The sequence below is a fragment of the Passer domesticus genome, chromosome 10 (genome assembly GCF_036417665.1).
Source record: "Passer domesticus isolate bPasDom1 chromosome 10, bPasDom1.hap1, whole genome shotgun sequence".
NCBI lineage: Eukaryota > Metazoa > Chordata > Aves > Passeriformes > Passeridae > Passer > Passer domesticus.
In genome coordinates, this window is record NC_087483.1 from 25,325,606 (window position 1) to 25,353,295 (window position 27,690).

At 35.5% G+C, this 27,690-nt stretch overlaps 1 protein-coding gene across 6 annotated transcripts in view; it reads right to left on the bottom strand.

Moving 5' to 3' along the window:
* SCN2A (sodium voltage-gated channel alpha subunit 2) overlaps positions 1-27,690 on the bottom strand; it is a 74,898-nt gene that overhangs the window by 14,621 nt on the left and 32,587 nt on the right. For 4 of the 6 annotated variants that reach the window (XM_064434637.1, XM_064434636.1, XM_064434641.1 and 1 more), the window contains 12 exons: positions 26,386-26,449; positions 25,683-25,824; positions 24,691-24,897; positions 22,987-23,277; positions 19,447-19,827; positions 18,347-18,479; positions 16,554-16,792; positions 15,527-15,700; positions 13,436-13,792; positions 11,306-11,785; positions 2,107-2,227; positions 1,587-1,741 (listed from right to left, as the gene is read on the bottom strand). In XM_064434637.1, the coding sequence (XP_064290707.1) occupies positions 1,587-1,741; positions 2,107-2,227; positions 11,306-11,785; positions 13,436-13,792; positions 15,527-15,700; positions 16,554-16,792; positions 18,347-18,479; positions 19,447-19,827; positions 22,987-23,277; positions 24,691-24,897; positions 25,683-25,824; positions 26,386-26,449 (2,744 nt within the window). The remainder of the gene's footprint in view (positions 1-1,586; positions 1,742-2,106; positions 2,228-11,305; positions 11,786-13,435; positions 13,793-15,526; positions 15,701-16,553; positions 16,793-18,346; positions 18,480-19,446; positions 19,828-22,986; positions 23,278-24,690; positions 24,898-25,682; positions 25,825-26,385; positions 26,450-27,690) is intronic. The other 2 variants (XM_064434640.1, XM_064434638.1) reach the window with 1 other exon arrangement.

Sequence of the window (27,690 nt, forward strand, 5' to 3'; positions counted from 1 at the left end):
AAAAAAAAAAATTGCACAGGCAGAATTGCAGGTAGAGAAACTGGAGTGAGAACATGTGAGAAGAACAGCTCTGCAGATACCAGGGTCAGTGGAGGAGGAGGGGCAGGAGATGCTCCAGGCCCTGGAGCTGAGATTGCCCTGCAGCCAGCGGAGCAGATCATGGTGAAGCAGCTGTGCCCCTGCAGCCCATGGAGATCCACAGGGATGCAGAGATCCACATGCAGCCCCTGGAAGAGCCCCATGCTGGAGCAGGGCTATGCCCGAGATCAGGCTGTGAAATTGGAGCAGGCTTCTCACAAGGACCTGCAGACCATGGACAGAGGATCCCGTGCTGGAGCAGGTGGCCCAGTAGGACTTGTAGGACCATGAGGACTGGATCAGGCTGTGCCTGAAGGACTGCACTCCATGGAATAGGGACCCACATTGCAGCAGTTTTTGGAGGACTGTTGCCTGTGGGATGGACTCACATCAGAGAAGTTCATAGGAAACTGTCTCCCATGACAGGGACCCCATGCTGGAGCAGGGGAAGGACTCCTCTCCCTGAGCAGTGGCAGAAACAATGTGTGATGAACTGATCGTAATGCACATTTCCTGTCTACCTGCACAGCAGGGGGAGGACTTCAGGCTGGGAAGGAGGGAGCGATGGGGTGAAGGTGTTTTTAAGATGGCTTTTACTTGGCATTATCCTGCTCTGTTTTTGTTAACAATAAACTCAGTTAAAAGGCCTAGGCTGAGTCTGTTTTGCCTGTTACAGTGTTTGATGGCTGATCTCTCCTGGGCCTTATCTCAACCCATGAACCTTTCTTTCCCCTGTCCACATGTAGAATTACAGAGCACCTTTGGTGGGTACCTGGCATCAACTCACTACAGATAGCAAGGGCCTATTGAGATTAGGATTTCCTTTGTGGGAGTTACAGATTTATATTACATTTTTATGAGGGATTTTAAAATTACTGTGTGATACAGTAATTTTGAGGAAAAATTGAAACCAAACTATGTATACTAACTCACAAAGCAATCCTAAAAAGAGATAACTGTCTTATCAAAAGAAAATGTATCCATTGACAGTGAATCACTGCATTGAGCCAAGTGTAGAAAGAATGTTACATTCTGCCCCTGCTATGAGAAACTAATTACTTCAATACCTACTCATTGCACTTGATTTAACACCAATCTGTAAAATATCTGATGGAATTGTGTTGGCACTTTCCTCCTCAGTTTGACAATTTGAGTTGCTGCTGATACGTTCATAGCTAAGCTGTGTTTTTATTTAAATGTGTGTTTAAAAAAAAGAAGCTATTATAATCAATATTAAGACATGTGAACACCAGTCTGATAAAACTAATTTCTTATTTCCATTAACACTACATTTTGAACTTGCCAAACCATTTGTTCACAGCCCACAAGCAAATTCTTACATGTCCTACAATATATGGCAAACGCTTGCAGATATATATTTATATTAGAACATACATTAATTGGATATCAAACTCTAATTTGTTACCTGTAGGTATGTGATTAACTGTAATTTTAAATGCTTGCTGTTTAAAATCACAATAGTCACAATAGTTCCACACTTAATTTACCAGAGCACCACTGCTGAGAAGAATCATGAAGACTATGAAGGTCTCAAACCAGTTATGTTCAACAATCTTATAGCAGGTTTTCCTAAGATTCCACCAGATTTTCCCCTTTCCTTCTTCTACACTGACTTGACAGCATTTGAATCTCCGTACACAACCTAAATGTGATAATAAATTTTGAGATGTCAGAATAAAATAAATATTTATTAGGAATCACAATGAATGGTAATCATTTGACTTATTTCTTATCATAGTTCTACTGCATTAGATCCTTCTAATTCCTCTTTAAGCATTTTTGTTTAGTATTTGAATTTAAATCTTCATCTTATGCAATACCTTCTAAAGAAACAGAGAAAACACACAAGAACAGTAAATCTATGGCAGTACCTCTGAAAGAGTTACTAATACTAACAGATATTACAACTATAATCACTAAACTTTTTTGATTTTGAATAAAAAGAGAATCCTGCCCAAGTCTACACAACTAGGTCTATTTATCTTGCATTTATTTTGCTTTGCCTACCTTCTGTGAAACAAGCTTCTGGTTCTAGAACTTCTTCTGGTTCTGCTTCTGGCTGTTCACCTTCTGGAGGTAGTCCAATATCAACTGTGCTGCCTTCTGATGAACTGGATGCATTCAATTTCTGTGAACGAAACCCCACATTATTTTTTTTTTCAGTTTTATTATTTTGAATAGAAATTTATGTTGGAAATGTACACCAAAATATTTTGAATGTATTCAGTGCTGTGATACTAAAATAACTTCTTATCTGCAATTTCTAATGCCAAATTGCTCTACTACAGGTGAGGTCACAAGATTAGAAACTACATAATGTGCATTTTCCCTATTGAAAATATTTTGATATTTTCATACAAGGAATTGCTGAAATTACTAGAGTATTATTCTGAGCCACACATAAGAATTTTGAAGGGAAATTTCAGTAAGCTGAGAATGGGTGTTTTCCACATTTTGTACTGTTTAATTATTCCAATCATGTGGCTGCATTTTAGGTTACATTGTAGATAGCATGTGTTAATACAATTAAATTTCCAAAATCATGACCAAACCAACAGCAAGCTGCACAGATGTATTTTCATGCCTCAAGTAAATATTATTCTAGCAAGTCTGTAAAAAGCTAAATCAAAAGTTTTATTGTAATGTTTTCATTATTATTGACATGAAAACACATGTTATGAGTTTTATAGGATAATTTAATTATCTTTATTTCCAAAAGAGCAGCACATTACTCTAGGAGCAGTAGCTGATATTTTGCATACTCACTTGCCAATGCATTTTCTGAATTTATTGTGCATTTTGAAACTACTTATTACTTTGGTACAGTACACATAGATGTCCAATTACTATAAAAGGCCAAAAAAATTTTGAATTACTAAAGTCAAAACAAATTATTTTAAAACAATATTGTAAAAAAATAATACTGCATCAATAAATCATGCCAATATTATAATTCAACCTTAAAAATTATTTTCACACCATCATGTGATGCTTGCAACAGACAAATATGAGTACTATAATAAGTAAAAGTAGTTTGATTACAGCATTCTATGACTCTTCTAATGTTATCACTATGTGGAGTATAACATCAGTAAAATGGCTGCATTGATAAGTAGCTAATCTTATAAAGGGAATGATGTAAGCAGATTTAGAATAGAGTCTATAGGGAATTAATATTAGACAGAGATGTTCTATGATAACATTAAAGATATATATTTTTGCTGACACTTAAATCTGAAGTTAGAGGCATTATTCCTTTAAAACATTTCTCAGTAGCTTCAAATTCTATACAGTTTTTTTTGTAAAGGAAATGTAAACAATATTATTCTGTGGTACAGAAAGTAACTTGAGACATTTAATGGAATTTTACATAGCAACAAATATTCAATATGTTCTTTAAACAAAAAGAAGATTTATTCATTTCTCCCCCATTCTGATTCTACTGAATCACACTGACAATATCTTGTGTTGTGATTCTGACATAAGCTTAACTTAGATTTTTGTGCACCATGGTTCACTGTAAAGCACATTTCATAGGAAGGCTGAACAAATGGAAACATGTACTGGAGGGTGTATTATACACCTAGTTTCACTGATATCTGCACACACCTTTCATCTATGCTTATTTGAATTTCCCAGCTTAAACATTCATGTCTTGTATTTCTGCATGAGTTTTAACATCTATTGAGGTCAGGTACAATGTACAAAGAGACAGATGCACACTTTTCTGAAGATTATTATTGACAAATTTCACATTGCAATGTGTTTGAATTATAGATAATGCATGGCAGTTTGGTCAATGTGGAATACTGCCTCTAAAATGGAGAAACTAGAAAGTTTGGGATAAATACTGTAGTAATCAAGTAAGTACCACAGCATTTAAACATCAGTGGAAGTCAATCATCAGTTTGAGGAAAAGCCAGAAATACCATAAATGCAAAGTACATTTAAAAAAATTACATATTATGTTAAAAATTACCATTTATCAATACAATACACTAAATAATTTTTTAAACTGAGAAGTGACTGTTTTTATTACATAGTGTTTTCTTAAAATGTTGCTTGCATCATTCCAATCTGGAGAGCGTTTCTAGCAGAATGCTGTAGTAGTAGCAGAGCAAACAAAAATTATGAGCTGGCTAAACCGTAAGTTTGAAAGACCTACTGTCCATTCTTTTACAGGAAAAGTAAGAGTTTGGTGACTCAGATATTATGCAGTTAGTTTAATAAGCACAAAAGGATAATGAATTCCTATTACTGAAATTGCTTAAGAATAACACTTAACATGGAAGATTAGATATAGCTACTATAAGGAGAGATCACTAATATCAGATAGAAAGGTAAAAAATTATCAATAGAACCATAAATTATCAGGAACATCAAAAAGACAACTTTATTTATGTGGGACACTATGTATGGTGCCCCACATAAAAAGATGTATCTTTCACGTCTCTTCTCACTAAAAAGCTGCTATGCTTCATTTACAGAGCTGTAACAATAATCAAAGGAATTAAACTGAACAAAAAAATCCTAAAGTGAATCAACAGCAGCTGATACTTGAAATGCAACAATTAAATGCCTCATCCCACTGAGAGCTCAGTTACTCTTCTGCTGATGTAACAGAGTATTTCCTTAGAATGCTGCTCTACTATACCTGCATTTGGCCCCAAACAGATCAGTATATAAAGAAAAATATTACAAAAATTATTCAATAAATTCAGTCTGTAAGAGTTCAGCATCATTTGGGAAAGAACAAAAACTATAAATTTTCAACAGTATAATTTCTTTTTTTCTTTTTTTTTTTTGTTATTTTTAACATTGAATTTATTATATGGCATTATGTACAAAATTTATAAAGTTTAGTATGTATTAGAAACAGTTAGAAAGATTTTATGATACAACATCTCAAGATTTTATCAACTCAATTAGGTTCAGTATGCTAGGAAAGCTTTTCAGTAACATTTACGTATTTCCACAGCAAACTTATGCTCTGGCATTAAGTAACTGACTCGGGGACTTTGTACTGATTTCGATGTATTCAACACACCATGACCTGGCAATGGATCATGTTATTGCTATCATGTTTAATCATCATGTCTTAATATATAGGAAGATTTTTCTAGCACTTACTTACCAGTGTTCACACATATGGAATCCAGCTGGCTAGCTAGACTACCCCAACTGCAGACCCTGATATCTAGCATATATCCCAGTTCTTTACCTAAACATATCTGGAAGTTACCTTTTTACCTGGCAAATTGCTCTCTGCTTACCAGCATTACAAAAACTGGATTTAGGCTATTTACTTAACATGTATATAGCTTTTTTAAAAAAATGAACCTATAGAAACGAGACAATAATCAAACACAAGCATAAGCTTTGATCTAATAGTAAGTCCATTTTAAACTTTTTGTTATACCATGAGTCTAGATTTCAAAAGGATTCAGTCATGCAGATTATAAGAGATTTATCAGAATAAAGTGTTAGACAGTCTTTGAGAATTATGAAGATAGACATTTTCTGAATAGTATGCTAAGAGAATTATTCTCAGAGAAGTCTGTTTTTCAAAACCCTAGAATGTACATACTCTACCTCCTCTTCAAAGAAAACAGTAAGGGGACAAAAATAGTTACATGTTTCTAAAGCAGCAGTATACTGATTATCCTAGAGATTTAATTATCTTTTACATCACATGTACCAACAGCCTTGCCAGTCATGCTTTAGTCAGCAACACACAACAGTATGAGATACAGATTTTAATTTAGCTTTCAAGATAGGAAAGCAGCTTGCCTATCAGAGAAGCATTGCAAAAAGCAGCAGCCAAGATTAGGTCAGGAAGTTTTCGACATAATTACTTTCTGAACCTAGACAACATGGCATAGATTCATACAATTCTGCTTCACTTACAGCCAGGCCACTTCTAACGTTTCTTGGTTTGCTCCAAAGATGATTATCTGAGAGTAGTTGGACAGCTCTTAGTTTAACATTTTTAACAAAGCCTGAAATTTCATTATTAGCCAGGATGCCACTAATAGATGTTGAAATCATAATTTAATGATTTAATAATGCAAAGAGCAGGACAGACATAAGCAGGAAGATGGTGCCAAGAGAAACCACCATTTTGATGTTGTTTTCAATTTCCTTTCCTCCTAAATACCTGTGAAAATGCTAAATAATGGAAATTAAATTGGTTTTATTTTCTCAGTGCTGTGTGGATGTCAGTATGAAAATAAAATATTCTGTGATATAAATGGCAATATTATATCCAAACTATCAGTCTTTTTCAGTACGGCTATATCACCTATAAAATCTTCAAAGTGATAGATATCATTGTGATTCCACTGGTGTAATTAAGTGGAATCTGGATTTAACTCTTTCTAATGCTTATACAGTTAGGCAGAATAACTAAGTATAAAAATCCAGAACACTGCAAATCAAAGCAAAACAATTTTGTGGTGATTATTGGTTGCAAATACTGCAAAACCCCCGTGTCTCTAAATTATAGTCCACTCTGGACTTTATTGATATTCATAACTCCTTTGATCTACTTATTAATGAGAATTTATTAAATGAAAATACTTGCAAAAATAGTTGTATGAAAGCAAAAGCATTTTAAGTAGCAGTAGAAATATGCTCCAGTGGGAAAAAGATCTACCACCAGAACCTACTTTAAAAGCCTCTTTAACTCATACAAGCAATAAAGAAAGGATATTTCTGAAATAGAGTAAGGGACTGCTGTTTGCAAATATTAATTAAGCAAACTTCAGTTAACTCTCACAGTAACAAATTCCACATATCATATCATAGCAATATCTTCGACAGTGAATCACAGTATGCCAATACAATGCTACCAATTCACAATACAAAGCCTAAATTCTTCAGAGTATCAAGGGATTTTAAATAATGAATATTTTAAATCAAAATACTTCTTATCAAAATAATTATTCTTTACTAAATGTAAGAGGAAAAGCTCTGGAGCAAGTATGTTTTAATTCCACTGATTTACAAAACTGAAAGCAGCAACTGTGGTGTTTTAAACATTATGGCATTGTTTAATAGGTGAGATGTAAATCACAATGAAGCTGAGCAACTTCCGCACATTTTGATCCAAACTCAGTAGTTTATTTACTTGAATGCTAAACTTTGCCTATTACTGATGAGATGAGAATAACTTTAAGTTTCTCAAGGCAGACAATTTTAGCTGTTTGGGGAGGTAATAATTTTTTGACCATAAATTAAAGAGCTATAATAAGATTGAATTGGGCCACATATTGCAATAAGTGTTCTCTTTGCACCTCTACACCTAAGTGTGAGCGTAAGTAAGAGCAGAACTGATCTCTGAATGTTTAACCAGCCAAATAACAGTTTTGTATGAATTCTTTCAACTAAATTATGGTCACATGCTTTGACTGCAGAAATTAAATTAATTTCATGCTTAATGGTGCTCCAAGTACTGCATATAAATCTCCAACAACTAAATGCTTATAGAAGTACTAAAGAAAAGCACTTCTAAAAAAAAAAAGTGAAAAATAAAAACTATGATGAGTTTGCAGGTTACCTCCATTATAAGTTAAAATACAATAATATGAAAGTTTTCTAAAACAGCTAGCAGCTTTTCATTATCAATGCAATTCACAGATGGACTTGCATATAAATATAAGCTTCTGATGAGAAATGTGGCTTATGTGTTACATATTCTGCCTTCCCTCAAAGCAAAAGAAAACCTTTCAAAAACCGAATCCTGAATTCCATATCATCAAGATTAGGAGAGGTACATGGCATGCACTGCAGAATACTATTAAAGTATTATGGAGAGGATCAGGACCACAGAAATCCTGGTGCTGCCGCTCTTGCCTGACCATGCTGTGATGCGAGTCCCGTGGCTCAGCAGGGAGCAGCTGTGCATGTTGGTACTTATTGCAATGAATGGGACAGGATCATAGCTGAAGAGCATGCAGGCCAGTCAATATCGGCTAGAAGGTGATTAAATAGGATATAGAGAGATGTATAACTTGCTTAGGTAACCTGTGTAAAACTGGTGACACGATGCTCTGCCTCGCTAAAAGGCACCAGAGCTGCCCGCTTGACTGATCCAGCTTGGTTCTACTCCTGTGAGAAGTAAGAACGGTAGGAAATGAAGTTCAGGACACAGCACCTCTGGTTTTTGTACTGAATATTGCTTACTGTAAAATATACATTATTAATGTATCTGCAACAGCATTACGAGAGCCCATTTTCTTCAAAACATTGAAAAATATTTTGTCATTGGTATATCTTGGTGTATTATTGGCCTATAAGTTACATTTAACATAAATTAATTATTACCCGCTATTATGATTATTTTAACTAATTATTATACATTCATACATGTACTACAAAATTTTCCATATAAACCATCCTCATAGTACTTAAAACCTAAAACTGAAAAAAATATAATTTCTACACTAAATAGCAGTACTGCAGCTCAGATCCACAGACCTTTATTTATGGGACAATGGACTCAGCACAGTGTTACCACAATTATTAATGGCCTCCTTCCATGATAAAGTTTTATTTAGCATTTCTTCTCTAATTTCCTTATTATACTGTATTCACCCACTGACATTCTTGGGGACACTGTTTTTATTATTAAATTTGTTTTAGGTTTCAGTAACTTTCTAGCAAATTCCTTGTTAATTCACACCTACTAAGCATGTACAACATTTTATATATTGTTTCTACAAAGGCGTAATCTAGTTAACATTTCTATCAAACTACTGGAAAGATACATGTGCTATAATACAGAATTCACCAAACATTAACATGCTTTAATTAAAACTTGCTAAGAAATAATAATTATTTTGTTGGAATTCAGCTTATTGCCCTATATAACAGTGAATACATGGACTTGGTTGTAGACACAGAAGCAAGCAGAAGCACACAGACACACACTCATCAGCATCTGGCTACCTTGTACAGTGTCCTCACAGCACCTGGATGCCTCAGCTGCCTTTCATCTGCAAATCTGCTAATTGAATGCAGTTTGATGGCAGTTCCTGACTTAGATTTTAATTTGTGGTGTAAGCAATGAAATGACTGGCAGATCAACTTGGCAACAACAGTATCATATAAACAGGAAAACATGAGAGACCAGAAATGCAAGGCACATTATGGCGTGGCAAAAAAAGAGGAAACCTTATAAAAAAGCCATTTGTAGCCATTTTTTTAATTTTAAAAATGCCTTTTTTTCCTATGGATCATTTTCATTAAAAGAGTGTTGGTCATCTGACTAATAAGCCAACATTCTACTATATCAAAAAACCATTAAGAGTATCAAGTGAAGAGTAGGAACTAGGATTAAGATTTTAATGCTTTTGTGTCACACTTCTGTGACTCAAATCTACTTGAACTTTAGGCACTTTCCTAAGAAATAGGCTCACAATCTTTGCTTACTGCTGTGTCTCTCTTGAAAATCCCTGAAACTGATAAACATTCCCTTAATTTTTTCACCTTCAGCATCTGCATTAGTAAGAAATATTGGCCCCGAATATACTCAGCGGAGTTTCAGCTTGGCCAGTTGAAACTGCTTGACACTAGCTCACCCCTGACTCAATAAGCATTTATTTGTCTTATCACCTGATCAGTTTGCAGTTCCCGAAGCACAACAGCATTAAGTGCCTCCAAGAATGCAATGAAGACACTGTTTTCTTTTAAATATGGTAGGCGGTGTAAAAAGCCTTTCTTTTATGGTGGAAGCTTAATGACTGGAGTTCATGCCTCAAATGTGGGATAATCCGCTTTAAAACTTTTCCTATAGGAAGTCAATATTTCTGTCATCTTTAGAATAACCCAATGAGGGTCCTTCCGTGGGAAGAAAGATTTGGCTAATGAAAACAGTCAGCAGTCATATCATACAGTTATACAGTGAAGAAAGAGATGCACCATTGTCATACTCAGCCCTGCTAACCACCAGCACAGAGGTTTGTATAAAGCTCACCCTCCACCTCTCCTACAGACATAGCGCTCTTGTGCAATGAAGAACAGAACAACTGAAGGTTAAACTTCAACTGATTTGTTCTACACACAAGTACAGGTTTTGAAGAGTAAGACAAATATTAATACAATCAATCCGAAAAATATATTTTTATAAGAATAATAAAGACATGTATGATAAGAAACAAGAAAATATGACAAAATGTGTATTGCAGTTGGTAAAAAATCGATCTCAGGTAGAAAATTACTAGAATCTTACTCATGTTTATACTCTCAGATTCAAGTAAGAGAAAATCACTAATGAAAGCCTTTATGTTAGTTTATGTCTACCCCACAGCATGCAATATTGTTCAAAAATACCCATGATAATGCTGAATGCACTAGCATCAGTACTAAGCATAGCACACACTTACTGCACTTGAGCTGATGTGCCTCCACCACTTTCAGTCGTGCAGGACAAAGCAGTGGGTTAATAATACACACACAATAATAATGCTTTGGCATCCACTATAACTCTCAGTGCTAGATTGGATTTATCCACTTGGCACCACCTTGTGCCAGAAAGAGGTACATTTTATTAGTCACAGTACGTAACAGATTGAAATATCTTAAAGCTTTCAAAACAATGAGTAGTCAAATGAAAGGATCTTATACTAGGATATTAAGCTTTGTAACTTTTTCTCATAAGGCCATTACTTCACTTCAGTGGTTCTGCTACCATCAGATAGATTATTAGTGATTTATTTGGAATTGTTTAGTGATGCTAGTCCAGTATTCAGATGTACCTATCTGTGATGTACATGCATGCATTTTCACTATATAAAAAAGGTTAAAAATATCAGAATGAATTGTTAAAAAAGCAGATTAAAAAATAATCTGCTCTAATGAGATAAACATGGAGAAATTTGCACCAGCCATACACACTTTGTATGACTTCTGGTATCCAGGACTATTAAATTGGCTCTTTTGCTTGTTAAGGATTTAACAAAATAAAATAGAAAAAAAATATTCATTTTCTAAAAACTTTTGTTACATATCTTAATTGTTACTGTAAATGCAATATGGTATCACCATCATTCAAAACTTACAACCTTACATTAATTTACCTTAAATAACATTACGAGTTTGTATATGCTGTTGTAAATGACTTAAAGATTTGAACTCAACACTAGTAACCTCAGGAGAAAAAAAAAAGAAAAGCATCAGAGTACTTTAAAGTTAAAAATAAACTTACCTCTTTGCTTTCTTCCAGGTCTGATTCACTGCTGAACTCCTCTGTGTTTAAATTTTCAAAATCTGATTCTCCAACAGCAATGGGCACTGTCACGGTGAGACTTGGGTTGTTTATGAATGACATGTAATCACTTTCATCAACAACATATTTTTCTACACTGCTGCCTATGCCACTGGTAGTTCCATTCCCATCTTTGAGATAGGCAAGGTTTTTACCTATATCTACTATTGTATGGTTGGAAATACAGCTGTCTTTTTTATTGTTCAGGTCTTCAAGAGGTTTGATTTCATCTAAAGCTTTCTGTTTTCTAACAAAGGCTTTTTGGATGAATTCATGCACTTTTCTCTTCACATAATCTATGCCTTTCTGAATCCTTGCCACAGCAATCTGGAGATTGTTCATTTCATTGTCGTCATCAGTAGCAGCAAGGTTGTCTGAACTAAATGAACTCAGCAGCAAGGCCAGAAATAGGTTGAGTACCTAAAATAAAATAAGGAAAAAATTTCTCTTATTTCTAAGTCATAAAAGATATGTCATTAAAAGTTTTTCAATATGAGATAATTTTTATTTCACATGTAACACTTTATTTCTATGCACCTTCCTGCTATTCTTTTCACTTCATAATCCTTGTCCCCAGCATTTTATTATCTTGCTAAAAGCACTTTTAGCTGGTTTGACTTCACTAATACAGGTAAAATCTGAGCTGTTCCTTGACTGTCTCCTCCACAATCTGCACTAGTTCAGATCTGCTCCTCAAAATGGAGAAAGACATAAAGAGGCAGAATACAACATAATGCAGTGATTTATGCAAGCTACGCCCACTCTAGTGCTCATAGGCCAGGGGAATGCAGGCAAACACCAGTCTTTTACAGTTCAACAGACCATAGCTCTAGTACCTCTAGTACTTTCTAATTCAGAATATAGTAAACTTTTGTATTTGGCAAGTATATATGAGTCTATCTTGGTCCTGGGCAGGAACACTAGCTAAGAGATAGACTTCACAGATGTGGTATACCTCAGTTTCAAGAAACTATTTCATCTCAATTTCAAGAAGGTATTTCAGACTTTCTTGCATGACATTTTACGAACATACAAGAGAAATTTGGATAGCATGCAATTATGACAGACCATGTGCAAAACTGATTAAAAACCACTTAATTAAAAATCAGTTAAATTATATTTGTCAGTTCTTCCTGTTCAAACTTGCAGAATATTTTATAAGATATGCCACAGGACTCCCATTAGTCTGGTGAGTGACTTAGTAGTGATAAGCATATTTATAAAATTTGTCAATCATATCAAAAAGAGAAAGATGCACTCAAGGAGGAAGAACTACAATTAAACATAATCATGGTTTATGGCAAGTTGGTGAAATTATTCCAAATCAATATTTTGTTTAATTCTGAAGTACTGTTGTGGAAAGGATTGTTATGAAAAATGAAAAGTATGTATACAGAAAGTGTGAAAGCTGGTAAGGTGGAAGCACTGCAGAAAGGGGTATAGAGGCTGCATCAGGAGAGCAACACTGGTACAGAAAATTCATGTGTCTTTTGGGGATGTACTACAAGGAATGCTGAGTGTAAGAAATGAAAGTATCATTATTCCACATTATTCAGTACTTGTGTATTCAAAATGTTGCTTGGGAGGAATTTAGAAGGCAGTAGCAAAAGGGATAAGCCATTTACAAATCATCACTTATGAGAAAAAAACTGAAGCATTAGGCTTGTTTTGTTTCCCAGAGAAATGACTGAAAGTGGAAACAGTAAGCTTTTAAATATCTTAAATGTTGTCATAAAGACCAGCAATTTTCCATCAATATTGAGATAATTTCATTTACTTGGCTGTAAAAGGTGATTTAAATTAGATGTTTTTTTAAAGGCACTCTTAACTGTAAGCATAATTCAGCACTGGTCTTACTAAAGAGGTTATAAACTTACTGAGATTTAAAAGAAAAATAGACAAACCTTTTTCATAGATAATCAAGGTATATTTGAACCTGGTGTACAGAAAGGGCAAGTGAACTACATTATTTCCTGAAGTCCTTCTCCAGTTTTCATTTCAGATTTCTAAATCATTAAAAAAAAAGAGATATGTCCTAAGAGTTTTAAAAGATCCCCACTGATTACATACCACTAGGTTTCCAATCACCATGACCATCATGAAGACTGTAAGGCACATGGTTTGGCCAGCAACCTCCATGCAGTCCCACATGGTTTCTATCCATTCTCCACACAGCACTCGGAATACAATCAGGAAGGAGTGGAAAAAGTCGTGCATGTGCCAACGAGGAAGTTCACAGTCACTGGAGATCTTGCAGACACATTCCTTGTAGCTCTTCCCAAAGAGCTGCATCCCAACCACAGCAAAAATGAACACGATGATGGCCAGCACCAGGGTCAGATTCCCCAGAGCCCCCACTGAGTTGCCAATAATCTTAATCAGCATATTTAGAGTTGGCCAAGATTTTGCCAGTTTGAAAACTCGAAGCTGCAAAACAGAGGAATGGTTCTTTGTTATCTAATTGTAATGGAATTACTGCTATACATTTCATATTTCAGTTACCGTGTGTCTATATCATGTCTCTCGTAATCTTTAGAAGTTTTAGTTACAAAATTTCTGTTTCCAGTTGTTTGTACAATACTACACATCAGCAGTGTTAAGTCCTGATTCAAGTGATAAGAAATCAAAAATAATATCTCTATGCTCATTTCAATTACATTGAAATTATCACAAAGACTCTTATTCGGACTTTGACTGTTTTGATGACTTTAGGTATTTATAAAGAAGTTTTACTTGTTAAAGAAGTTGGGCAAAACAATCTTTCTCCTGTAAACTCTGAGAAATTATTACTAATAAATAAATGAGCACATATGAAATGTGATCAGTTTAACAGGACTATAAGTGTATAGTCACTTCCAGTTTCTTTCATCTTAACAGTCAGTGAAATGAAGGAAATAAGTTTCCTAAAAAGAGAAACAAGCTAGAGTTGATAATGACAGACATGAAAGTGACTTGCAATATCTTTAACAATATATTTTCTGTCTTTTAAAATAAATGTAATTTGTCTTACAAGGTTGTCACACAACATTGAGAAAAACAAGGGAAATTATATTAATAAGTACAACTTGGAACAGATAAAAATGAAATTATTGGAAAGATACAGCAACTGTTCAGACAATTGAAAGAGAAGAATACTAAAATGAATATAAAACTAAATAGTGTCTCATGTGATTATTTTATGTTTCATAAAGAAAATATGACATTAAAACAACTTGACATAAATGTCAAGTTAAAACCAGAATCTACTGCTGAGAATGAAGTCAATACGGACAGATTTTAGACTTCAGGCAAAGTACAGTGGAATGCTATGCAGATAACCAGAAAAAACTTATTTAAACCTCTTATTTTTTAAAGGGATGTATTTAACTTTCATTTCAAGTTAAATATTTTTTTTTAATTTAAGGCAGAAGTTGATCTTGATGACCAGGAACTCTAGCTTCTGGTCTCTTACTGTGTAGGTCTTTTCAGAAGAGTGTTTGGACACTGAACTGCATGCTAGCCTAGTCTGCACGAAGACCAAGGTTTTTCAAGTTCCTGTTCATAAAAGAAATATCTAATAACAGACAGAGACACTGTAGTGACTTCTGAGCAGAAAAGCTGTCAGACTGCAGATAGACCCTTGCACAGGATGGTACAGAGAAGGCTGGTAGCAATGAAAAGTCCCTGGACAATGAAAAATCTTAACACTACTCTCTTGAAAAACTAACCAATAAAGGCAATTGGTAATAGAAGTTCATAAACTAAAATTGTCAATAAACTTTTATTAATTAACTAATTATTTACCAAGCAATTCACTAATCTTCAGTCACAGGTAGTGTAGGCCCTATGGATCTTGAATTTTTTTACTCCCTCATCTAGGGAGAAGACTCTAAGAAATATGTCTCTTAGAAAAATTAATCCTTTAAGCATACTTTTGTCAAGAATAGAATTGATGTTGACAGTATCTTGAAGGAGAAATAGACGTTACCATGATAATATGCAAAACAAACTTGACATAATATAGACATGCCATCTAGTGAGTATGCAATTTATCATTTTGTAAGTTCTGAAAAGATCTTCTATCTCAGCCAAATATTTTATTTGCAAATGAAAAATGCACAAAACATATATGTACAAACACAAAAATATAATCTAGAAACATATTTTAAATAGTATATTTACCAATCGGAATGACCGAAGGACAGATAATCCTTCTACGTTCGCAAGGCCAAGTTCCATTAAACTAAGACTCACAATAAAACCATCAAAAATATTCCAGCCCTCTTGGAAATAATAATAAGGATCCATGGCAATTATCTTGAGAAACATTTCTGCTGTGAAAATTCCAGTAAACACCTGCAAGGAAAATACAGTTTCTTACTCCAGTTTAGGAAGAGTAAAACTAATGGTATCAACAAGCGCTAAGTTATATTTTCAGGAAGAAATTAATGATAAATCTGAATGTCTTCTCTATATTTCCATACACTGGGGTTAGGAATAAAATTAATATTTGAAGCTTACATATGCATCACATAGTTTGAGTTACAAATACAAAGGATGGGAAAATGCATTTTTTATCTAGCCTGCTAATATGTGTGCATGCCAATACACAGAATATAATCTGATTTTAATACTCATTTTTATCTCCTTAGAGCTCATCTTTGCCCTTAAACCACCTTTTGAGTTCTAGGAATAAAGATAGTTGTTCCTATCATAAAATTATTTTATTAAGAAATAATTATACAGAAAGTTGAGCAGAACTGTTCTTCTTCAGGATGACTTATGGAAGACACTGTCATTCCATTTCATAATTTCCTTACATCTGTCATGCTTACTGGGTCTTTCCCCTCTAAAATTCCTTGAACACCCAGACCCTTAGGAGGTACTAGTGAGGAGCAGAATGGGTATGGGAATGGAATTGAAAGTTCTTATCATTTGTAACTATTCATCAGAAAACTCCAATTCTTTTAATGAGCTTCACTGACAGAAGATGAAGATTTTAAAAATCAAAGCGCATCTATTGACTCAGTAGATCTTGACTCTGCAAAGTAAGAGTGGTGAAATTTACAAATGTCAACAACTTTAATTTAAGTTCAACAATCCCAAACCTCTAAATAGTTAACTTTTTGTTTTACATGAATGTGCATAAATCACAAAAGAATTAAAGAAAAATGCATTTTACAAACATGGCACATCATGAAAGACTTACAAGGTTTCCTACTGAAAGCACCCCACTAAACTGTTCTGTCATTGGGTAGTGCTCCATGGCCATGAACAGGGTGTTCAGGACAATGCAGATGGTAATGGCCAGATCAACAAATGGGTCCATCACAATCAAATTTACTATATGTTTGACTTTCAGCCAGGGAGTACAGCAGTCCCAAATCAAGCAAGTGTTAGCAAATTTATACCAGCATGGTGGACATTTCTGTCTGGATTCTTCCAGTTCTAGAGAGAAAATGAAAATAACATTTTAAACACATTTATCTATTCCAGAATTGCCTGGATATTTCCTTGAAACCTAAATGCTGTTTTCAAATGTACTGTTGATAAACTGCATTGATATTTTGAAACTGAGACTGCTTTCAGTTAAAAGAAATTACATTTTTAAATAATCTATTACAAAAAAAAAACAAACCCATGCCAATTCCACCCCTCCCGCCAAAGCAACTATACTAAACATTCAGTAGATAAAAGAACCATTCACAAGCTAATGCTAGATAGAATGCAAAAGAGAAATTTGTCTTAGAAACCTGTCATAAGGCTGGGTGATGAGGGGATTGAAAGCAGCCCAGCAGACAAAGGCTTGGGGTTATTGGTGGCTGAAAAATTGCGTGTGAGCCAACCATATCAGTCACAGCCCCGAGAGCCAATCTCCTCCTGGGCAGCATCAAAAGCAGCCTGGCCAGAGGGCTGTGGGAAGGGATTCTCCTCCTCCAGCCGGAGTGCTGTGCTCAGCTCTGGGATTCCCAGCATAAGAGCAGGTTCAGAGGAGGCCACAAAGATATTCAGGGGCCAGAGCACATGGCCTATGAAGACAGGCTGAGAGACCTGGGGTTACTTGTCTAGAGAAGAGAAGGCTCCAAGGAGACCTTATTGCAGCCTTCCAGCACTTACAAGGGGCCTGCAGGAAAGATGGAGAGGGAGCCTTTATCTGGGAGCGGAGTGAGAGGATGAGGGTGTACAGTTTTAAACAGAAAGAGGGTAGGTTTAGATTAGGTAGTAGGCAAAATTTTTTTACTGTGAGAGTCGTGAGGCACAGGTTGCCCAGGGAAGATGTAGATGTCCTATCCCTGGATGTGTTCAAGGCCAGGTTGGATGGGGCTTGGAGCAATCTGCTCCAGTGAGAGGTGTTCCTGTCCATGGCAGGGGGGTTGGAACTCTAGATGATCTTTAAGGTCCCTTCCAATAAAATATTTTAAAATATCCTCATGAAAGATTAGCATTTAGAGCAACCCTGAAGTCAGACAAGTATTTAGGCAGCATTGTGGTCCACATGTGCCCAACTGCTTTTTATTACCTTCCAATTTTCTATTTTGGGCATAGTCATTTAAGCCTTAACATAAGGTTTCAACCTTTCTTACAAATAATTGCTTAATTCCATGATTCAGAGTAATTGTATTTAGCCTTACAGAAAGAACATGATCCCTCCTTTGTGAAACAGCAAGTCTATTGAATTGGTAGAAGGGGATTTTTCTACTGCAAGAAGCATAGCCATTTTTAAATTGGAAACTTGCTACTTCTACCTCAAACATATCAGTACGTTGCAAGCTTTTATATTTTTTCCAAATTTATTAGTCCCAAATTAAAAACAAACAAACAAACAAACAAACCAACTGCCAAAAATCCCTCCCCTAACTCCACATAGAAATCTCTTCTTGTCTGTACCCTCTAGGCTGAAATAGCTGCATTAAAACATCACTACCACTTAATGCATCACACATTTAAGAGCACTTTTAAGGCACTGTCATACAAAAAAACCAAAAAGTCTGTGTTACATACCTTCCATTGTGTTTGTAAGCATGCTGGCTATACTCATTGCTCTTTGCCTTGCACTAGGGTCTGTTAGGTAGTCCATAGGAACATGGTAAGAACTAGAATGTCTCTTTCTTAAGTCAGTTTCTGTAGTAGTGCCCTGAAAATAAAGCACTAATGAAATAGCTAATTGACTGTACATTTAATAACACTGTAAGTTACTGTAGAGCTCTCCTCTAAAGGTTTAAAACTCTGCTGTCCCACACCAGTTACATTGCTCCAGTTATACTGAGGCTTCACAACAGACTAAGGCATGCCTGACTCTGCACAGAACAAATAGTCAAACACTGTAGCACATTGCACTTGTGCCTGAGGAATATGTTTTTAAGTACTTTGCTGAAACAGGGTGAGATACTAAAGCAGATTTCAGACTAAAAAATGTTTCACAGTGCTTCTCAATGAGCTCTGCTTTAGGCAGTGAAATCTTTCTCTAAATGTGAAAATGCACAGCCCACACAGCTAGCAGTAAAGAAACTAAGCATAAGTGCATTTTCTTAAGAGAACTCTTAATTTAGAATAAACTATGAATTTCCTAGAACATTTTTCAGACAAATGAAAAAATTAGTAATGTTGACATAAAAAAACCCATAGAAAAATTAGCTATATTACAGGAACACTGTCACAACCCTTTTAAGTTGTACTACCAGGGTAATATCAAAAGTTTCACGTATGAACAGCAGGCAGCTAAATACTAATTTAATATATTCCGTTAAGAAAATGTAATTTTTTTCCATTTTGATATCCTTTTGGATATACAAGTACAGAATCATCCAGTTAAGTCTAAGCATAATGAATCAATGGGTGTAAGACTACACAAACTAAATTTATTCAATGCTTTACTATGCTATTCTTTTAATTCCCAGTCAATTTGCATGCATTTTCGCATATTTAGTTAATGAGAGCTGGACAACATCAATTTCTCCTTTAGCTTATAGCTGAAATACATGAGAGGAGCATTCACAGCTTAGCCAGAAAGGTCATCATTGCCATGTGACTACATTTGTGGAAACAGTGACTGATCATTCGGGGAGAGAACATCATGCCTGAGCTATTGCAGACTTCCTTACGTTGCTAGCAGTGGCTGCTTTATCAATCATCACCTCTGGCAGAAGCTGTCCCGTAGGCGATGTCAAAGCTGGCGGCCCACCAACTAAAGACACCACTCCATTGCAATCCACAGTGCTGTGCATCTTCCCGTTTGCTGGAAGTGCAGGAATTGTTCTGGATGACCTACTGGCCTGGCTAATGTTACTGTTGCGCCGTTCACCGTGTCTATGAGGGACAAAGAGAGAATCTCTTCTGCTCTCGTTGTCTTCAAAAGTGCTGTGCTCATCATCAGCAAAGTCATTTTCTGATCCTACATCCTTTGCTCGACCTCTGAAGCTGAAAAGACTTGTTCTGCTGTTGCGCCTTGGGGAAAACAGGGAGCCACGAATGCTCAGCAAAGACTGCAGGTAAATAAAAACAATTATTATCAGATGAAAATAATTTAAAATACAACATTTTCATACAGAGGAAAAATCCACAATGTCTTTAAGGGTAAGGTCATCTACAAAGAAATGAACTGGTACAGTCCCCCCCACTAATACACTCCCTTTTGGGTAGTAAACAAAGAGCACATAAGTGACAGACAAAGACTAGTTATTTTACTGCTTTGGATATATGAAATCAATCAGTTTAATCAGAGTAAAAGAAACTGCTTGACAGAATTGTTTCCTCTGCTATTCTGCCTATGTTATTACCAACTGTGCATAAACTGAATAAGTGTATCTAGATACTCTTTACCCCAGGCTGGCATTAGTACGACAGGCTGAGTAAATAAAATTTTAGACAAATTTTCTGTGACCCAGTCTGCACACAGAAGTAGCTCCCAAATACTGCCTAGTTTAAAAAAATTACATATATTTTCAGATATTAGTCAAGTAGATCATAATAGGTTTCTTATTTCTTTTTTAAAGTCTTAGCTATCCTGAATATGCAATGATTTTCCTGTAACTTTGTATAAATAGGTTTGCTAATCTTCATCAGTTTACTCATTGGCGTAAGTGTTCTGCTATTGGAGGATCTCCAGTATTAGAGTCAAAATAATGCTCTAATATTACAATTAATCATACACATTCTTAATTTTAATTCATATCAGTAATTGTCTTGACTCGACTGGTAAGTATTAGTACCTGATTTCACCCAAGACCTCTATAAACAGCAGAGATGATGCATAATGAAGCAATGTCTTTTTTTCTCTTCTGCAACTTATCTTTGTGGACCTGAGCCCCATTGTACTAGGGACTGCAAAATGCAGAACAAAAAGGCACTCTGCAAAGAACTTATCATTTAAATGTAACACAACAGATGGATACAAAAAAAAAGGGAATACACAGAGGCAAAATTGATGAGTATGATAAACAGTCATCTTAGCTCACCTGAAGTCACTTCCCTGTCAAGCTTTCTGTAGGCAGCATGGTAAAAGAGAGTTTTAAAGAGGGATTTGAGGAAAGCAATGAAGTGTTCTGTGGAAACTCATGGGAGCTTCTTCCAAGCATGAAGGGCAGCATACCAGAAAGAGCTCAAAGAAACTAGTTTGAAAATTTAACAGGAGGTTATGAATACTGCTTTGGGTCAGTCAAAGCTGGGACTTGTTTACTGTAAGTAGACAAGGTGGGTTGGGAGGAACTTCAGGTACAGTATATTTTATGATATAAAAAAAATATTTAGGTAAATATGTTTACTAGCAGATTAGAGAAAAGCAATGGGATAGGTTAGTGCTCTTTGCAACAACATTCTTGATGAATACAGCAGTAAAGAGGTCCAAGTTAAAAACGATTGTTTTTAACAACAAAACAGTTGTGGGTCCAGAATAGATTTAAAAAAAAAAAAAAAAAAAAAAAAAAAAAAAAAAAAAGAGAGAGAAAAGGGATCTAGCAAAAGGCCTTGTGGAAATCCTTTGGAAAACTGTCAAAGTGGTAAAAGGATCTCCTAAAGCACAACTAAACCAGAAGAATTGAGAGGAGACAAAGTTATGAATGTTAGGAAGAATAAGATTTCAAGAGGAATAAAATGGTCATTTACATTGAAAGAAAATGAAATGCCAAGGAAAAAGGCAGAGATTATATATAAGCCTGAGTTTTCTCTAGGAAAATGGTATTAAAAACTGATGAGTGGAACTTCTTTTTAGTGGTTAGAATCCAGACTGAAAAGGAACTAGGGTTGGAAAACCAGAGGGGAGGTGATTTCTAGACTGTCATAGTCAAACAACTGTAAATGAACTTGGAGATGAAAATGTTAGAAGAACAAGTTGTATGAGGAATGCTTCATTTCTTACAAGACGGATGAATTGTGCTGCAGTTGAATAAGGCTGCAGTTTGAATGAAGAGATAGGCAAGAATATGCACCTAGGGGATCATGGATCTTCAACGTGAAGTTGAAGTCAATTGACATGTGTGAAAATTTGTGTAAGGAACAGAATGAATCATGAACTAAATTCAGCAATGAAGCCTCACAGAAATTAGTTAGACAGCTAACAACATAAAACAGCGGCAGACCAAGGAGGTGGGGTGGGGGAAAGGATTACTGTTGAGAAAGGAAATACATTAGGAAGTGAGTGGAAGGAGTGCCAGAAACATTATATTCCCACCACAGTCTGGTCTAAGGAGGACACTCCTTAGTAAGAAAAAATTGGATGAAGAGCTCTGAGCTTCTTTCAGAATGGGAGGCTGGAGAAAACAATACATAAAGTATGAATGCTCATGATCTGTTAAGGGATGAAATAGGCTTTCCAGAGACAGAAATAGAGGATTAGAAAGGCAGGAATGAGTTTAGTAATAATGACTAAGAAGAAGGAGAAAGCAAGTCATAAAGACCAGGGAAAATTGAAAAGATGGAGATAGAAGGAAGAAGCATATTGAGACACAAAAAGGGGCAGAAAAAGGAGAGAATGTATGCAAGATCTGGATTTGCAGTGCTAAGGGGAGAGTGAGAAGTGGGCAAATGAAGAGGAGCTTTGAAAACTGTAGGAGATAACATTACAAAACTATCAAATGAAATAAATGTCTGGATGGCAGATGCAGATGGCACTCTGAGTCACTGGTGTTTCAATGTAAGAGAACACATGCAAAGACACATTGCCACACACATTTCCACCTTCCTTAAGATAACACAATTAATGGTCTCACATCAATTAATTTCTCAAATTTTACATGAGCATTAATGTAATTTCTATTGAGCTTTCTGCATCCCAAATTTTAATACTCTTCTCATTTGAAACATTACATTTTGTATGTATGCACCCTGTTTTGAAGCTACTCATCATGCTGAATACATCCAACTTGATGGGGAGATAGGTCCATTTTAATTAAGAAGCTTGAAATACAGCTCATATTAATTAATATATGTAATTTTGATTTTTCACACAGGAATTCAGAGTAAAACCAAAACCTCTCAAATTCTTAGAGTTTTATATTTGGCTGCAAGTTTTTACTTGGTTAGTCTTTGATTTAGGATATTAATGAATCTGTGGTATCTTGCAAGAACTAACCAAACTGCTATACAGGGCTTTCTTTATATGATGAGTAGACAAAAAAGGTGTTTAAGAGGTAATAATACTATGGTACCTGGTGTGGGGAAGAGAATCTCTTTTCGTATGTCAGTCTATTCCCCTCAATGGAAAATCGGAAGCCTTTCTTTTTGATGCTGTCCTCTGATGCCGATTTGTGAAATTCTTCCCCATCCTTCTCCTCGCCTTCAGATTGTTCTTTTTGCTTTTTTTTCTTTCTTCTATTCCTTCTCTCTTTAGCACTCTTTGAGCTCAGTTTTGATGCCTCAGAAGAACTTTCGGAGAATCCACCTATTCCACCTACTCCGCTATAATCTCTTGAGTCAGCTGCTGCAGCTGCTGCCGCCGCCTATACATACAAGCACATGTGTGATTTCCACCATTTATACAAATACATACCCCACTCACTATTTCAAATTTATTGCCACTCTTAAAGAAGCTATTATTTTGAAATAAAAGCAATGTTTCTACTTCACCAAGCTCAGCATATCATAAGAAGTGTAATTTGTGAAATACTACAGGAACCATAATTTGCCATTGCTCCATAAACCAGGAGCAAGACTAACCCAAGGGAAAAACTGTGCTGTCAAAAAAAACATCTGTTTCAGATTGAAGCAATATGTTGCAATGAATTTTTCATCTGAAGCACTATGTAAAAATAAAAATCAAGGCTCAAACAAGTGGTAAAATCCCTGTTAACTGGAAGCAACACTTTCTTATAACATTTTGATGGGTTTTGAATACTCCCTAGTCTATTAAAGATCTTGTGTAATGTTGATATCTTAGCTTGGCAAATAATAATCAGAGATTTGTGTTAAACTACACACTATTACATACTTGTTCCTGTTTGATTTTCAAAACATATGGAGCATTTTATTAACATTTATTTACAAGATATGGTAAAAAACAACAAAACAAATCTCCCAATTCACCCCTAACACATAGCAATTGACCAATGAAACAAAAAATGCTGACTGCTGACTTTAGTCATGTGCTTATATGGAAGACATTTTTCAACTTCTGTTCTATGAGGCCACATGCCAAGCAGACATTATAAATTTTTCTATTAAAGATTTGAGAGCCTTCAAAAATGAAAAGTAATTTCAAAGCAGTATATAATCATTACATTTGTACCACAGAAATGTTTTCTTCAGTTTCTCCACTTTTCCCAATGCTCTTTAAAACTAGAAAACTACGGCTTTCTGCTGTGAGAGATGGGCAGGGAGTAGGAAAAGCCAATTTCTGAAGCACCATCACCTACAATAGTTTTGCTTCTGTTACTTATGTAAGCACAATTACTCTTTGGATTTTTTTTCCATATCTCCACCTCCATTTCAGACAATCGCAGAATGGTTGAGGTTGCAAAGGAACCTCTGGAGGTCATCATGTCCACCTCTCCAGCAGACAGGGTCACCTAGAGCAGGTTGCCCAAGGACCATATCCAGATGGCTTTTGATTATCTCCACAAGCACTCTGGGCAACTTGTTCAAGTGCTCCAGTAAAAAGGTAATTTCCATCTCCAATTTGAAAATCCAGTGCTTTAGCTTTTTGGTTATTATTTTTGTCACAAAATTAACAGATTCACTCAAACCAGCATAAATAGTGCAATGGAAAACATTAGAGATTGTTTACAATATGAAAGAATTTCTGAAACAAAGAATGTATTGCTAGGAGTAGGGGTGTACAAGTTTTCTCGTACGTGAACATAAAGCATTTGTTCACTGTCATGAATAGAAGATGAAATTTTACTTTACAAGGATACCTGAGCTTCTTCCTGTTGCTTTTTCAGTTGTTCCAGCATTTGCTGAAATTCTGCCTCTTTCTGCTCTGCTTCTTCCATTGTTGCTTGGTTCTGTTCTTCATAGGCCATGGCGACCACAGCCAGGATCAAGTTAATTAGATAGAAAGAACCCAGGAAAATGACCAAAACAAAAAATATCATGTATGTCTTCCCAGCAGCACGCAGTGTCTGGAGAAAAAGAGATAATACACTTTTTAAACAGATTTTAACTACTGTTGCATAAGTTAGCCTCTATGTTCTAATTTAGAAATATGTTATAAGACAGATTTGTTATGTTATTATGTTAACACAAGATTATTTAGTTTCTTTTTCCTTATAGAAATAATATTATATCCTAAATAGATATGAAAAAGTTTTGTGTCTACTATTGTCAAGGTAAATCCAAATCTGAATAGTTCAGAACTTATGCCAGTAAGAATCTATACATCTACATTACAGCCTTTAAATTTAATAGTAGCTGTGGCCACTGATCAGCATCTTACCTTCCTGTCTCATCAGTCCCAAACTACACTGCCACAAAAATAGTGCAATATACATAATGTGACAGTGGAGAAAATTACAGTACTTCAAGTAAGGATATGTGTAGTTCAGGGACACAAAACATACAAAACATATTTTTACTAGACTGCAAATCAATTAAACATAGCATCTCTTTACAGCGTGTATGGGTGAGAAACTCTGACAACTTAAATTCATGTATTCATTCAGGTAAAAAAACAATAATGCTTAACCATCTTCATAAAATAACAGCTATTCCCTATATTGTATTTAAGAAGCACATGGGAACCTAAATCATTAATATTATTTATTGTTTTAGACAACAGTTTACATATATGAAATTAAAGATGGTTTCTGTTCCAAAGGCCTTAGGGACAAGTGAATGAAAACAACTATGCAAATACTATGTAGTAATGGTATTGGTGATGGTGCTGTTTATTTTAATAAGTCCTCACCAGCTGGTAAAGATTCTCCCAAAAGTCCTGAGTCATCAATCGAAACAGTGACAAGAATGCCCAACTGAATGTATCAAAACTTGTGTAGCCATAGTTGGGGTTTCTACCAGCTTTCACACATATATATCCTTCTGGGCATTGACTACAAAAGAAGAGGAAATGCTATTTTTAACAACTACTCTACATTACGATATGCTGCAGTAAAACAAAATTGTTTAGGAGTACCAGTTGCTAAAGAAATTATGAACAAGTAAAATGTTATTCTACATACCTAACATAAAATGATATAGCTTATTATTTTTCACTTTTTAATTCTACTTCCTAAAAATATTTCAATGCATTAATAATATAACTAATAGTATTCTATCCTTCCCCACAATTTGTCATAACACATCTCCATCAGGACAAGAGAAGAACATCAAGTAGCATGGCTAATAAACAGTTGTTAGCAAGCTGGCAGCAACACTTATGCACAGATCATTCATGTGATTACCTTTACAAAAGTAGCCTGAAAGGCTGATGGAAGTGCCTATGTAAATTCAAATCACAGAGATGGTTGTATTTAGGTATAGTTTCAAATGCAAAACATTGGTAACTTGCAACTCTAGAGTACACTTGATATTAAAGTTGACTACCTGAGCTATTCTAAGTAGCTTATTATTTGTCTTTGATGCATAATGAAAAATTATGATCATTTTCTTACCCTGCATCTGAGCTATTGCCACACAGCAGTGCATCATTTTGTCCTTCCAAGAAGTAGAAATGACCTGTTAAAAAAAAAATCAAAAAGGTGATGAAAAAGATAATATTTATGCTTAATGAAAATTGAGCAATTATATAGACTTTTACACTTGAAAACTAGCAGAGCTAACAAATTGTTCAACTGCAATATATAGTGGTTAGGAATGAAAAAAGCATGAAAAGTATTGTTTTGACAGGAAAATTACTTTCTACAGAATCTTCAAGTTAGCCTTTCTTTAGAAAACAAAAAAGTTAGTTATACAGTTAATTCTTAGCAACCTAACCAAATTATAAGATATAAGGGGTGGAATATCAAATTGTGTATGTTAGCAAATCAAAAAAATACCAGGAAAATGAGGCAAAGGATGAGAGCAATTCTGTGCTTTCATTCATGCATTTTGATACATAACACTTAGTACTATTCATTTATAATTATCAATTACATATTATTTTATCCAAGTATTCCTTTAAAAAAAACCTGAATTATTAGGGATGAGATTTTTTCCCTGTCCTCAGCATTGGTAAGGCAACACCTCAAGTGCTGTGTCCAGTTCTGGGCCCCTCAGTTCAGAAAGGCCATTGAGGTGCTGGAACAGGTCCAGAGAAGGGCAGTGAAGGTGGTGAAGGGTGTGGAGCACAAGTCCTGTAAGGTGCAGCAGAGGGAGCTGGGGTGTTCAGCCTGGAGAATAGAAGGATCAGGGGAGGCCTTGTCACTCTCTACAGCTCTCTAGAAGGAGGGTGTTCCCAGGTGGGGGTCAGTCTCTTCTCACGGGCACCCAGTGACAGGATGAGAGGGCACAGCCTTAAGCTGTGCCAGGAAATGTTTAGGTTGGACATAAGGAACAATTTCTTCACAGAAAGGGTGGCTGGGCATGGGAATGGGCTGCCCAGAGAGGTGGTGGAGTCACCATCCCTGGAGATGTTTAAGGAAAGGCTGCATGTGGTGCTCAGTGCCACGGTCAGTTGACAAGGTGGTGTTAGGTCATAGGTTGGGCTAGATGATCTCAAAGGTCTTTTCCAACCCCACTGATTCTGTGATAACACAACATGCTCAAGAAATTTCTAATTGGATCTTGACTTGAGCAGCTGGGGGAGAAACCACGCATTTATTGTACCTTGCACAAAACTAATACACAAAATTCTGTAGCAGGGGAATGTACTTGAACATTTAGGCTAACTATTAAGATGAGGTAAAATATAATTTAAAGAGGCAGAAAGCCTAAAAAACCCCAACACGCTCTTCTATTTTATTTTTCTTTCTTTGCAG